General features: G+C 38.6%; 1 protein-coding gene across 31 annotated transcripts in view; it reads left to right on the top strand.

The window, feature by feature from the left end:
• TPRG1 (tumor protein p63 regulated 1) overlaps positions 1–13,017 on the top strand; it is a 287,018-nt gene that overhangs the window by 180,678 nt on the left and 93,323 nt on the right. For all 31 annotated transcript variants that reach the window (XM_041731589.1, XM_041731582.1, XM_041731584.1 and 28 more), the window contains one exon: positions 6,964–7,055. In XM_041731589.1, coding sequence (XP_041587523.1) covers positions 6,964–7,055 — 92 coding nt within the window. The remainder of the gene's footprint in view (positions 1–6,963; positions 7,056–13,017) is intronic.

Raw genomic sequence — 13,017 nt, 5'->3', positions numbered from 1 at the left:
ACTCTTTAGGAGTTGTGAGGGCTACATTCCCAAGGCACTTAGCATTTCCTCTCCTTCAGACTGATAGATGAAATATATATATATATATATATATATATATATATATATATATATATATATATGTTTAGCACATGAGTATAATGAACGTGCTTTATATGTATTTTTAAATTTTTATCTCTTTATATAAATTTCCTCATTTGCAATGTGTGAATAAAATACAAGTTTTATACAGAGGTTTAAATAGGCTTATTTGTAAATACGCTTAGTACAGTACATGACATGTCTCTTAACATTTTATAAGCAGCATCTCATTGCTATTATGAATGCTTTCTTATTGATTTGACATTCCTAATTCTATATTTGATCATAGGGAATGACATTAAGATGCCTGTGACCTCACCCCAGAAATGACTTCCAGGGTGAGATATAAATGTAGATGTATAGTTTCTATAGCAGTCAAGAGGTTTGAGTGAAGGAAAGTAATTCATTTTCTCAGGGAATAATTCAATAAGACCCAGGGTCTGGATGATTCAGAGCTATTAAAGATTCATCATGAAGTATCACTTCTTAGAGCTGAAATGAGATCGACAGATGATCTGGTCCACTGATTCTCCATCTTTATCATGCAAACAAATGACCTGGAGATCTTGTGAAAATGCTGGTCTGATTCAGTAGGCCTGGAGTAAGGCATTAGATTCTGCATTTATATAGATTCTCTGGCGATAAGATGCAATCTGTCCACACAACATACCTTGAGCACCAAGGAGCTATCAACATTCTCATTTTCAGAAGTAACTAAGGCCCAGAGAGGGCTTGTCAAGTGTCATAACCATTAATGAGTGCTGACTTGCCCAAGAGGCTAGTAGTAAGTGCTAAAGCTGGGGTTAGAACCCAAGTATTCCAATTCCCAATTCATAGTTCTAGGATCCCACACAGCAATTAAAAAGAAGTGAGTTTACTACTGTGTAAGAATTTAAAGCATATAGGTTGTAAATTCAAAAGAACAGTAAGTAAATGAGCTGTGGAATTCCTTGATCAAGCATTTTGTTTCATTAAATATTTTAAAATCATTTCACAGAAGGTGGTTTATTGAAAAAAAAAAAAAGGAAAATGTCGATAAGCAAAATGAAAGTCACCATAATCTCCCTGCCCAACATTAACCAAGTATATTGAATGTGTGCTTATACATTTTGGTGTGTATCCTGTCTTGCTTTTTCCTGACCTGTGCAATTGGTTGCATAAAAATATTTCCTATGCCAATAACTACACTTCCATAAAATCACTTAACAATTTAGTTACATCCTGGTATGGAGAATATTCTACAATTTATTTAACTTTTGCTGGACATTGAAGTTGTTTCCTACTTACATCTTTTAACCCAGAAAGGAAAGTTACTCTTTGACTTGCTGTAGCAGAATGGCAGTCAGTTTCTAGGGACCAGGAATAGATAGCCAATGCTGTAATAAGAAAGAAGTTCAATTATATGAGTTTCAAACTGGATATGCAAAGATATGACTGCTCTGGAAGTTAAAATTAATCCAGGAAAAACAAGAGACTCTGTCTCATGACCCTGAGATTATGACCTGAGCCAAAATCAAGAGTTGGATGCTTAAGCAACTGAGCGACCCAGGTGCCCCCAAGAGGCATTTTTTAGCATCATAACCTAATGCATTAGGTCATATCTCTAATGCATTAGATCATACCAGATTATAAAAGCAGTCAATCTGGTTCCTTAAACTTCTTATATTCTTTCATGCAGCATCAGGGATGTTGCTTCCTATACTCGGGCTTCCAGACTATCATTTATTTCCTGAACTGTGCCCTTCCAACACAGCAATATTTGTGCTCAAAGAAAAGGTCTTAGAGGATATCTAATCCAATCCCCGAAACACAGAAAGGAGATGTGACTTGTCCAAAGTCAACCAGTAATTTGGAGGGCCATGCCAGAACTCCTGATGCTTTTTACCACCCCTCTAGAGCCTCTGACCTTGGTCAATGAATGCGAGGTCATGAGAATAAATGTCTGAAGCACTGGCTATCACTCTGCTTGGATACTTTTTCCTCCTGTTTTTGTTCATTTGCTATTTTATTGCTTAGACATATCTAAAAAAGGCCTGGTGCCTTTTCTGAACAAAAGTACCACTCAAGGCTAATAACTCGAGGTATATTATGATAATCCCTTTAGTTGTGGAGACTGATATTCAAAAGCAACTTCTTATGAAAGGAACAATACTTGATATGCATGGGGAAAGATATTTTTAAACTCCCTGTAGGACTCTATATTTGCAGATACCTTATCAGAAAGTTGAAAGCGATTAGGGATGGGGAATTATCTCTAAATTTATACTTGAGAATGTAAATTACATACAAACTAATGGGACTAAAACTATTTGATCTTTTAATATTTAATTAATGGTTCCCCATGGCCTTTTTATAGCCTGTGTTCTATTGTGAGGAACGAGACTTTAATAAGCAGGTTCAGGACTTCCCATTGTGTAGCAAGATGTCATTGCTTTCATGACACTAATTTGGCTTTCATACTCTCTCCCTTCCCCTCTTCTCTTACTATAGGGTTCCCTGAGTCTTACTCTTGCATTGGGAACAACTAAATATATTATTTATATTATTATTGTCTGTGTGAGTCTCTTTCTGGTCTAGAAATTACATATCTCACTGGGCAAAAGGTTTCTTGATTCCCCTCCTTACATTGAAATCCCTTGAAAATTGTAATAAATTTGATGTTTCTTTCTGAGGGCAGATACTTAACAATAATAAATTAAGAGGCATTTCTTTTATTTTCAGAGAAAGACACATTTGCCCTGGACTTTACAAATCACATCCAATTTAGAGCTGTTTTTCTTCTCTTATGTGTTTATCACAAAGTGATTTCTATCTGGGCATGATGACACCCACAAGAGAGATCTTATGGTATCTGAGTTCCTGGGAGCATTCCTTTCTTTATGGCCCCCTCCTCTTATTGTCTAGCTAGGGAGTCCAGTACATGGGAAACAGTTACCAGTGGACATATTATTTATGTGACAACTGGCCCCTGGCTAGTCTAATTTAAGGAACCATAAGGAAACACACACACACACACACACACACACGCACACATGTCTTTGAAATTCCCTTAGTAGGTTTGTTTTGACTGAAGACGTTCTGTGCTGAACTATTAGAAAAGATATTGCCCACTCTGCTGTGTAATGACTTGTAAATAAGGATTCCCCCCTCATGATTTTTCTTCAGATTTAGAATTAGAAATATATGTGTATTGGATGAGGTATACTTATTATTCCAGTGTACTTTCCTATTAGTCCTAGGTGGCATGGAGTCTTCAAGCTAATTGTTCCATTGCAGTGATCATTTGACCCCCAAATCCTGGTACTACTATTTTCCCTTCATTTAATACTAACAATAAGAATGAAAATACAGTGTTTTATTATCCAGTGTTCCCAAAGGTTTTTGGCATTTCCCAACAGCTCTGTTACAGTTAATATTGTCTTATCAGCCCAGCAAGTAAGTAAACTGATGTCTGGAATGATAAGGACATAATATGGGACTCATGGCAAATAGAAAGGCTGAGATCTAAACCTTGCCCTAGACACAAGTCAGAGTGCTCACACACTATCTCATTTTCTACACTGAATGGCTGAAGTTAATTTATTCCAGTTAACCAATGATGACAAGCAGAAGAGAGTAAAATACTCTTATCAGGATACAGTGATTAACTGTTCCATAAAGTCACAACCACTGTTTCTGCTGAAGGTGAGAACACCACACTCAGTGAGGATGTTGGCAGAACTCCAGAGACTTCCCAACCATTTTGTAGAAGCCACACTGATGTTCAATGTTTAAGTTTTGAAAAGGTATACAGTAAAACATCACCTCCATTCACTGTCCCATCAAGTGCCTCCCCCCACCAACCATAGGAGACCACTGTTAACATTTTCTAGGTATCCCTCTAGAGTTGCTTTAGCATATACAAGCATGTGCAAATATTTGTTCTTATCCCTTCTCTTTTTGTACAAAAATGCAGCATATTTACCCTGTCTTCTGAACATTTTTTCTTTCATTTAATAATGCATTTTGAAATCTTTCCATGTTAACACAGATTTCCAATTTTTTTTGCACATTCATCATGTTCTGTTGTATGGATATGTCCTCTATTATATCTAACAAGTCCCCTATTGATCTATATTTGCCTTGTTTCCAAAATTTTGCTATTCATAAATAAGGCTGCAAAGAGTACTGCATAAACATCTGTCATTTTGCACATATGCAAGAACATCCATAGTATGACTTCAGAGAAGTGGAATGTGAATGTCTAGATCAAAGGAGAGATCATTTTTGGTAGATTTTGCCAAATGCTTTCCTTCAGGAAGACAAGTAAGGTTTTGAAAAATTCTACAATTTTATATTCATCTTCACATGTTCTGGCAAAGTGCCTGGTGTAGAAGCATTCAACAAAATGCTTATTTTAGGATTATTTCATTATTCTCCAATTTCACTTACAGTTTTTTTTTCTTCTGCAAAGTATTAGTTTCACTACTGAGCTATATTAGCTGAGGAATAAATTATGTGGATATAAGAAAAGAGACAGGAAAAATAGGATGAATCATCAAAGAAAGTATGATTTTGAGCAGTGGGCCTGATGCAGCCAGGCTGTATCACAGGGAGTTCGAGTTGGAGATGGGAACATTGTCATGGGATCATAAAGGATTTCCCTCCAGCATAGTTTGGTCCTGCCAGTAGGGTCACTAGAACAGTGATGTTGATGCAGCCTTCTCTGTCAGTGGGGGCTCAAGGCATACTTGATTGATGCTCCAGAACTTACTGATTTTATGACTCACAGCTTCCACTAGGCATGGGCTGCCATATTAGCTTTCTGACAATCCGTGAACCAGCCGCAGAGAATGACAAAGGAGTCGGAAATTATTCAGTCCACTGGCTGACTATTCAATTCAACAGGAAATGTGTTAAAATGAGAAAATCAGAATGTCTTGGTATAAGGGCTGTGATCATATTTTCTTAAAGACTTCCAGGAGGCTTTCATCATCAGCTTGGCTCAGAAAGCTTTTATTCAGTCTCCTCATTCGTCTTTATAGATAAAGAAATGGAGGCCAAGAAAACTCAAATCATTGGCTACAGGTCACAGAATTGATTTATAAGAGATCTGGAACAGGAACCCAGGTCACTTGACTCTGTTCGATGGACATTTCCTGGATGACGTGGGCTGTGCTAAGTGAATTGGATGGGGAGGTGCAGACCTAAGTAGGGAAAGCTCTATACCATTTCCCACCACTTCATCTGAAGCAGTGCCATTCTTTTCCTCATTTTCATATATGGATTCTCCTATTATAAGTTTCTTTTTCCCATGACCAATGGATTCTGTGGCCAAAATATTTCAAAGCCTTTTATCGCTGAGAAAGCAAACAAACCCAAATCCTACCACCACCCTACCTCTGAGAGGAAAAGGTATTTGAATGGGTCCTAGGCCATCCTAGTATCCTGGTTTCCTTTTGTGAGAAGAGAGTCTCAGCCTGGGAGGATTGGAAATGTTAATATTAGAGAATATGTGGTTAGTATTAAAGTCCTGTTATATAGAGAATATTCAAGAACTGGCAACCTACTTGTCAGTAGCTCAGGGCTGGGAATGAGGCCAGTACTGCATTGTAGGTGGGGCAATGGAATGTCTATTTTCTTGTCTTGTCTCTACCACATCTTAGCTGAGTGAACTTGACAAGTTACTTCCCCACACTGGCCCCTGTTTCCACACCTATAAAATTAAATGTCTTAAACTAGATAATCCCTGGGCTGCAGTGGTTCTCAACCTTGGCTACACATTGGAGTCATCTGGCATGCTTTAAAAAAATCCTGATGTACTGATATGTGGGTCCCATCCACTGAGTATCTGATATGATTGCTCTGGTGTGAGGCCTGGGCATTAGAATTTGTAAAAGCTCCCTTGGTGATTTTGATGTGTACTCAAGGTTGAGAGTAATTGTCTAGAGAGCCACAGTTCTCATAGTACAGTCCCACACCAATAGCATCACCTGTGAACTTGTTGGAAATACAGATGCTTGGGCCCACTCCAGACCTATAAACTCAGAAACTCTGAAAACAATGCCCAGCATTATGTTTTTGATTCTCATGTACACTGAAGTTTAGGAATCACTGAGCTAGAGGTCTATGAATTTCTTATCAGAAAAGGGTTAATCAGCTTTTAAACAAGAGGTAGTAGGCCCATAGGAGGAACACCTGTTTGGAGAAGGGTAAAGAATGCAAGGCAAGGAGAAAAAAAGTTAATTCTCCAGAGTCAGCTAAAATTATGGTAAGAATATTAGAAAAAGTTTTTCGGGACACCTAGGAGGTTCAGTGGTTGAGCATCTGCCTTCAGCCCGGGGCGTGATCATGGAGTCCCAGGATCGAGTCCCACATCGGGCTCCCTGCAAGGAGCCTGCTTTTCTCTCTGCCTATGTCTCTGCCTCTCTCTCTCTCTCTCTCTGTCTTTCATGAATAAATAAATAAAATATTTAAAGAAAAAAAAGAAAAAGGTTTCTCTTAGATGTTATATTGCCATGTGCTCTTTGAAGAGAGAAAGGTTTGATTTAAAAAAATATATATATATATATATTGCAAAATCCTTTGAACTTTCTGATAAACATGCTTGTCAAAGAAAACTGGCACTCTGAAAATGGTTCTTTTCATTTCTATGAGAAAGTATGAGTATGATCATGGAAGAGAGGACTCAGATCACTTTGGTTCCACCCAAGAAGAACATCTTAGTAAATACCAAAGTTCAAGACTAAGTTCCCTGTCAGGCTGAGCCTAGAACAAACAGACAAACGCAAGACCTATCTTCCCATCAGCTTTCTGGAGGAGACTACAGGTTATACTCACTAATCATAAGCAAAAAGAGGGCTCAGTTTTCTCTAAACCAGGTATTTTCTTTTTCCCATTCAGCCTGGGGCCATTGAGACTGCCATGGAAGACTTGAAAGGCCACATAGCCAAGACTTCTGGAGAGACAATTCAAGGCTTCTGGCTCTTGACAGAGTGAGTAGTTATGGCTAAGTGAAGGACAATAGAAATCTAGCATTTTCTTTAACACCACTATAACAGAATAGGAGATAGACATGTGGAAGAATTGCTTCTGGATGCCATGTAAGAATTGACTGGCATATCCCCCAGTTACAAAAGAAAGTTTTGTGGTGCCCTATGGCTGATGCATTACTAGGTTTGACTCCTACAACAATTTTCTGGGCTAGTCGCTTCACTCAGCTATCACCCTGACTCGCTTAGGTAAGACCCTCATCATGGCTCTCAAGGAATATGGCATTGGCCTCCTCACCAATCTCTTTGGTTCCAACCTCTGTCTCTTACAAGTACTCTCTTCCAGCCATATCAGGCTAGTAACCATCCCACTCTGGGTACAGTGAAAAAGAAGGTTAGAAAAGATGAATGAGGTCAATGTATACAGTTCGAATTTTATCTTATGTATGGTAACATGGGCCCATGAAACCAAGGAAATGCAGGATAGAGAAGACAGGCCATCCGTCCAAAATTAGGATAAAAACCAAGTCTAACACTTGAGTCCTTATTCCTTTAATAAGTGCTCCATTTATCCCCAAGGCTTATCTTAGCTTTCATTGCAAATGACACCATGAAGATGGTTACCTTTGTGTCTTGCCCAGAAACTTTGGTGTCTATGACTTTTTCTTTGCTTACCAGGAGACTATTAGGAATGCCATGGTCTTTACAATGATAAGTGATACATTCGCATAATAAGAGAAAGAGACACCTCTTTTCTGCTATAGAATCTATAGTATTAAATGAAGAATGTAGTTAGAACTCTATTTTGGATACTCAGTTGGTTCAGTGAGTTTTCTGGCTCCAAAGGCTCCAGCAGAAAAGCTCAGTAATTCCTACACTTCGAGTAAAAAGAATCATTTAATCTTTCACCCCTGGGCAGGACATCTTCTTTGACTAAGTTTTTTGTTTGTTTGTTTGTTTTTGTTTTTGTTTTTGTTTTCTGGTGGTGGGTGATGGGCAACACTTGAATGTTCAACCTTCCAGTCCAGCAGAACAACTCCTTCAGTCAATGGAATGTAGAACCAGATCATCTGTGGGTCCATCTGACTGACTGCCATATTACATTATTGTCTCAAAGGGGTTCTATGAACTGAATAAAAATGAGCTTGGAAAGCCAAATTGACCATTTCTAAGCATTTGTTTCTTCATGTTTAGACTAGAGATTATGATATGCACCTGAGGAATTGTTACAAGGGCTAAGTGAGAAAGCATGGTGAAACTCTTACGCCCCAGCCCATAGGGGATTTTCAACAGATGTCAGTGTTCCTCCTCTGTTCACAAGTTCTAACTATTGGTAAAGTCCTTTTGTGTTTGTTTGTTCAGTTACCTCTGCCCTTATTTCTGTTCTATCCTTCTCTATCTCTTTCATCTCTGGGTTATCTGTAATGAGAAGAAAAGTCTATAATTTAGGTTTTCTACTTATTCATTTTTACCAATGCACATTTTACACCCCACCTTCCATGTGCAAGGTTAAATTTGACTTGTGCAGATAAAATGTCTGTCTTGATTAGGACAGATGTCTACTTAAATTCTGAAGGTCTAATCAGAAAAAGACACTTACCTATTTTGTTTCTACAATGAATTTCATTTATAAGAAAAAATACATGAATGGTGTCTTTCAAAATCCAGGTGTGGCATTTTGAATTCTCAAATAATAGAATCAACAATTTCTTTAATAGTGCGTGTTTTAATTGTTTGTCTTATTTGTATGGAAATTTGTCTTATTTTTGTTTGTTGGTTTGAGTGTTTTTGTTCAGTGATTATAAAGGCCAATAGATTTAATTTGTCCAAAAACAAAGGAGACTATGATCTGCATTGAGACTTAGCACCATAATTCTGTCTGTTTGATTTAACATCAACTGGGATGATTAATAAGGCCAGAAGTTTTCAGGTATATTTGAACAGTTTACGCCTCAAAGACTCAAGTTTTGCACCTAGCTCTGACCCTAATGGGAAGCTCAAAGAGTTAGTAAGGACTATCTGGCAACTAGTTTTCTATTTCTCTTTTGCTTTGTGGTATTCATTTATATTAGAGAGAATAATGAGGGATGTATCCTGTTTACTTGAAATTTTAAGCAATCATTGTCATATGCTGTCAGACTTTCTTCCTTTGCACTTTGGAACCATTTCCCCTCTTTATTTTATTCTTTTTAAAGATTTATTTTATTTTGAGAGAGAGGGAGCAGAAGGGAAGGAAAGAGGGAAGGAAAGGGAAAGGGAGAGAGAATCCAAAGCCAACTCCATGCTGAGTGTGGAGCTCGACATGGGGCTCAATCCCGTGACCTCAAGATCATGACCTGAGCCAAAACCAAGAGTCAGACACTTAACCAATTAAGCCGCAGAGGTGCTCCCAACCCCCATTTCTCCTCTTTAGATGGTAGTCTTTTGTGTTCTCTTTGGTCTTCCTCTCTGTCGAAATCTTTCTATACCTCTTCCTGCCATCTATTGAGAAAGATTTGATTCCAGTCATTTCTACCATAGTAAGAATTTGACAGTTGCTTTTCTTTGCCTGTTAAGTTTTAAAGCTGATTTAGACTGCCTTCTTGTAGAGAAAGCGCTGCCAATTGTAACTAAGAGGTTCAGGCATTTGGGCTAAATGAATAGGTTCCCAGTCACTGTGACTGTTCAAGCAGAAGATGGGAGGCATTTATCAAAGGAAGGGCATGCCTAGAGATTCTGAATGACCTTTCGCAATAAAGTCTTTGTTTATTTGTAACACACCAATGTAGGGAAGGTAAATACGACCATAAAAATAGTCAAATGATATCCAACCCCTCCTCTCCCAAATAACAACAGCAAAACAAAACAAAAAACTAAAGGAACCTATAAATACACAGGCACACTAAAGTGAGAGCCTGGCAGCTACTCTTGTCTCCTTTTCTCTTTTTTCTACTGAGATGAGATCCATCCATTCAATTCTTATGAGTTACAGAGGATATACTATATAACAGCTTTCCCAACTGCATCAACCACACAAGACTCTTTTCAAGTGTAACACTTTTTTTTGTGTGTGATAGATATGACTGGGCTTTATGCACATCAATGGTTAGTTCCTTTTATGGAAATGAGAAACTCCTAGCTACTATCCAATAGTTTAAAGAATATTCGCTTTCAAACAAGTATTTCAGTTTCAGAATGATAAGAGTGAAAACCCTTCTCATGTATACAGCACATTACAAAAGAACTTCATGTCCATGAACTTGCTTTATGTTCACTACAGCCTTGCTGGTTTTGTGATTGCCTTTTAATGGATAGAAAATGGAGATGAGGGGTGAAGAAGTGGGCAGATAACAGAAAAAGTGAGGAAGGCAGACTGCAACCCCACACTAGCTGGGTTCTGATTCTTTCCCAAAGGGAGTAAGGTGTAGGTGTGGGGTGACTAATGAGCTCAGCTCAACCTTTAGTCATGGGTGATCAGAGTCCCAGAAGTGATTTGATATAGAAAGGTGATGTGGGCACTATCATGAGTGCTTGAAGGCCTTAAGTATCAGGTTTAAGAACTTAGATTCTACCTCATAGGCGATGGGGAGACACTGATGGGTGACAAAAGTGTGACTGTATTTCTGTTTTATAAAGATCACTGAAGGCCACAATCCCTTATCTAAAGCCCTTGGAGCCATATGTGAATCAGATTGAGAATGTGTCAGATTTTAGAAAGGTAAAACAATGCATATGTGTTTTATTTTGCGCCCCCAGTAGAAGTCTAGGACAGCCCCCCCCCCATTAATCAAACACATTAACATTTTTGCAGGGAAATATGTGATAATAAAAATAGAAGAAATGGCTTCATGTTGGTTAAGATCGGGTTTTACCACAAGGTGCGTTTACTATTCTCAGGGCTTTATTGGATTTGGAATTGTGAATGAAGGTGTATGGCCTATACATGTTGGAAATGTGAAGGATCAGTGCAGGGGTGGAAGGTTGGATGACAAATCAGATACTGTGCAGTACAAGTGGGGTCTGATGCAATGCTAGGCCAGGGCTGGTCCACACTGGTTTATGACAGGTGAATGTTATAATCTTAGGAATGATTGTTAATGATTAAAATATAAAATTCCACACTAAATAAATTTAAAACAAAGGCAATATACTGAAAAACTTACTTTCTGACTTTTTTACTTCATTTTTCTGTTCCATTGGATCTTCATGCCTACTGTATTTGTGTAGTGGAAATGCTACATGATGGCGTGCCACTGTGCACCTCTTCTCAACTGTGCCTTCAGTGCTGTCACATTGGTAGCTTGGAATTGACCCTGGTGGCAGCAAGTAAACCATGGAAGTCAGCAAACATGAGAGATCAGAGCTCCATTTATTGCTTTGTTGATTGTCTAAACTCAAGAAAGTGACAGAGAACATTTTGACAATGCAGATTAAACTTAAAAGTATGTCATGTCTGTGGCTGTGATGCTGCAATAACACACATGAAAAATTGAGGGAATATTTTTCCAGCATTTAGAAAAACTATTATACAATTCCACAAAAGTCACCTTTTCCATTAAAGAACCCTGAACAGACAGCTGAAGGAAGCTTATTGCCAAGTGAAGGCTGTAAGGTTGCTGAGGGTCCATGTTCTGGGCATGAGGCTTTGGCCAGAGTCCATAGCTGTTCTCATACCTACAGAGCTGATCCTCAGTCCAGGCTGGAAATTATAAAAAGCCTCTTCTTTTTGTTACATCCCTCTTGTGCTCTCTACTGCAAAAGTGTAACAAGGGGCACACTTTAAAGAAGAAATGCTTAATGGAATTCTGTTGTTTAGCATAGGGCATGTACTGAAGGGTGCATTTGGGACTGAGAGGCAAACTAATAAGCCACAGAGCTGGACTTTGTGGATCTCTGTGTTTAATCGTCTGTGAGGAAGGAGTTCAGGGCAACTCTTGGGCTTTGGCCTGGGAAACTGATGGGTTCACTCTGCCACCATTCCAGGTTTAGAAGGAAATGATAACTACGTTATTGAGAACACGCCATATGCCAAACGTTGCAGAAAGAACTTTGTGCATGCAATCTCATTTAATTATGCCAACAATCTTGTCATTTGCTTTTTATAGAACTTGCTGAATACAGTTTTGGGGGAAAAATGTGTGTGAGATGTCCATAGAGGGTGCACATGGAGATGTTGAATGGATGGCTTTACATATGGATCCAGATACTATCTCTTAAGTAGTTTTTTCAAAAGGGACAGTAATCCTGACATATTTTGTTTCTTATCGTCTTACCTTCTCTAGAATCTAAGGGCATTAAGTAATATTAAGTTAGTAAAGGCATTTTCCAAGGGATATCAACCAAATTCAAGTGAGCTGCTTTGTGACGTCCTAAATATATACAGGTGTATTATTCAGTCAGATTAGAAAAATTAGTTTGGAGGCACTTGGGTGAAGATATGAGAATGATGGACAGAGAGGCCAAGCAGAGAACTGTAGATATGCAACCATCAACTCCAGCTAGATCCCAGTTAGCTGAAACCATTAAGAATAGAACCCTAAGAAGACTCCAGTTAGGACCCAGGCCTCCAGTCCAGTCCATCCTGGAGTTATATATGCCTCTGTAGTTGTTAAGACAGGGTGGTATTTATCTTAACTTTATTTCCTCCTCTCACTGTCCTTCTTGGCCCTTCTGGGAAAGAACTTTTTGAAGAAATTGTGTGTATGGTTTTAGAAGTGATCCATTAAGGCAACACCAAGGAGAACACCTTGACACTCTGTGAAGTCTCAAAAATTGTGTTATAATGGCAATGAAGTGGCTCTTCAGTAGAATGTACTCAAGATGTCTTTGTATACAGTGCTTAAGGAGGCAGGAGGAGATGGGATCTTCTCTCCAACACATTAGTCCAAAGTGGTGGGGCAGATGTTCTCATTCCTCTTATTTTTAAATGAGAAGACTTGCCTCCAGTGGCTGGGGGTCAAGTAACTCTCACTCTTCATCTTTCTGG

This window comes from Vulpes lagopus, chromosome 17 (assembly GCF_018345385.1).
Source record: "Vulpes lagopus strain Blue_001 chromosome 17, ASM1834538v1, whole genome shotgun sequence".
Taxonomy (NCBI): domain Eukaryota; kingdom Metazoa; phylum Chordata; class Mammalia; order Carnivora; family Canidae; genus Vulpes; species Vulpes lagopus.
Note: the sequence above shows the minus strand (reverse complement) of the source record. Positions and strands in the feature narration are given on the sequence as shown.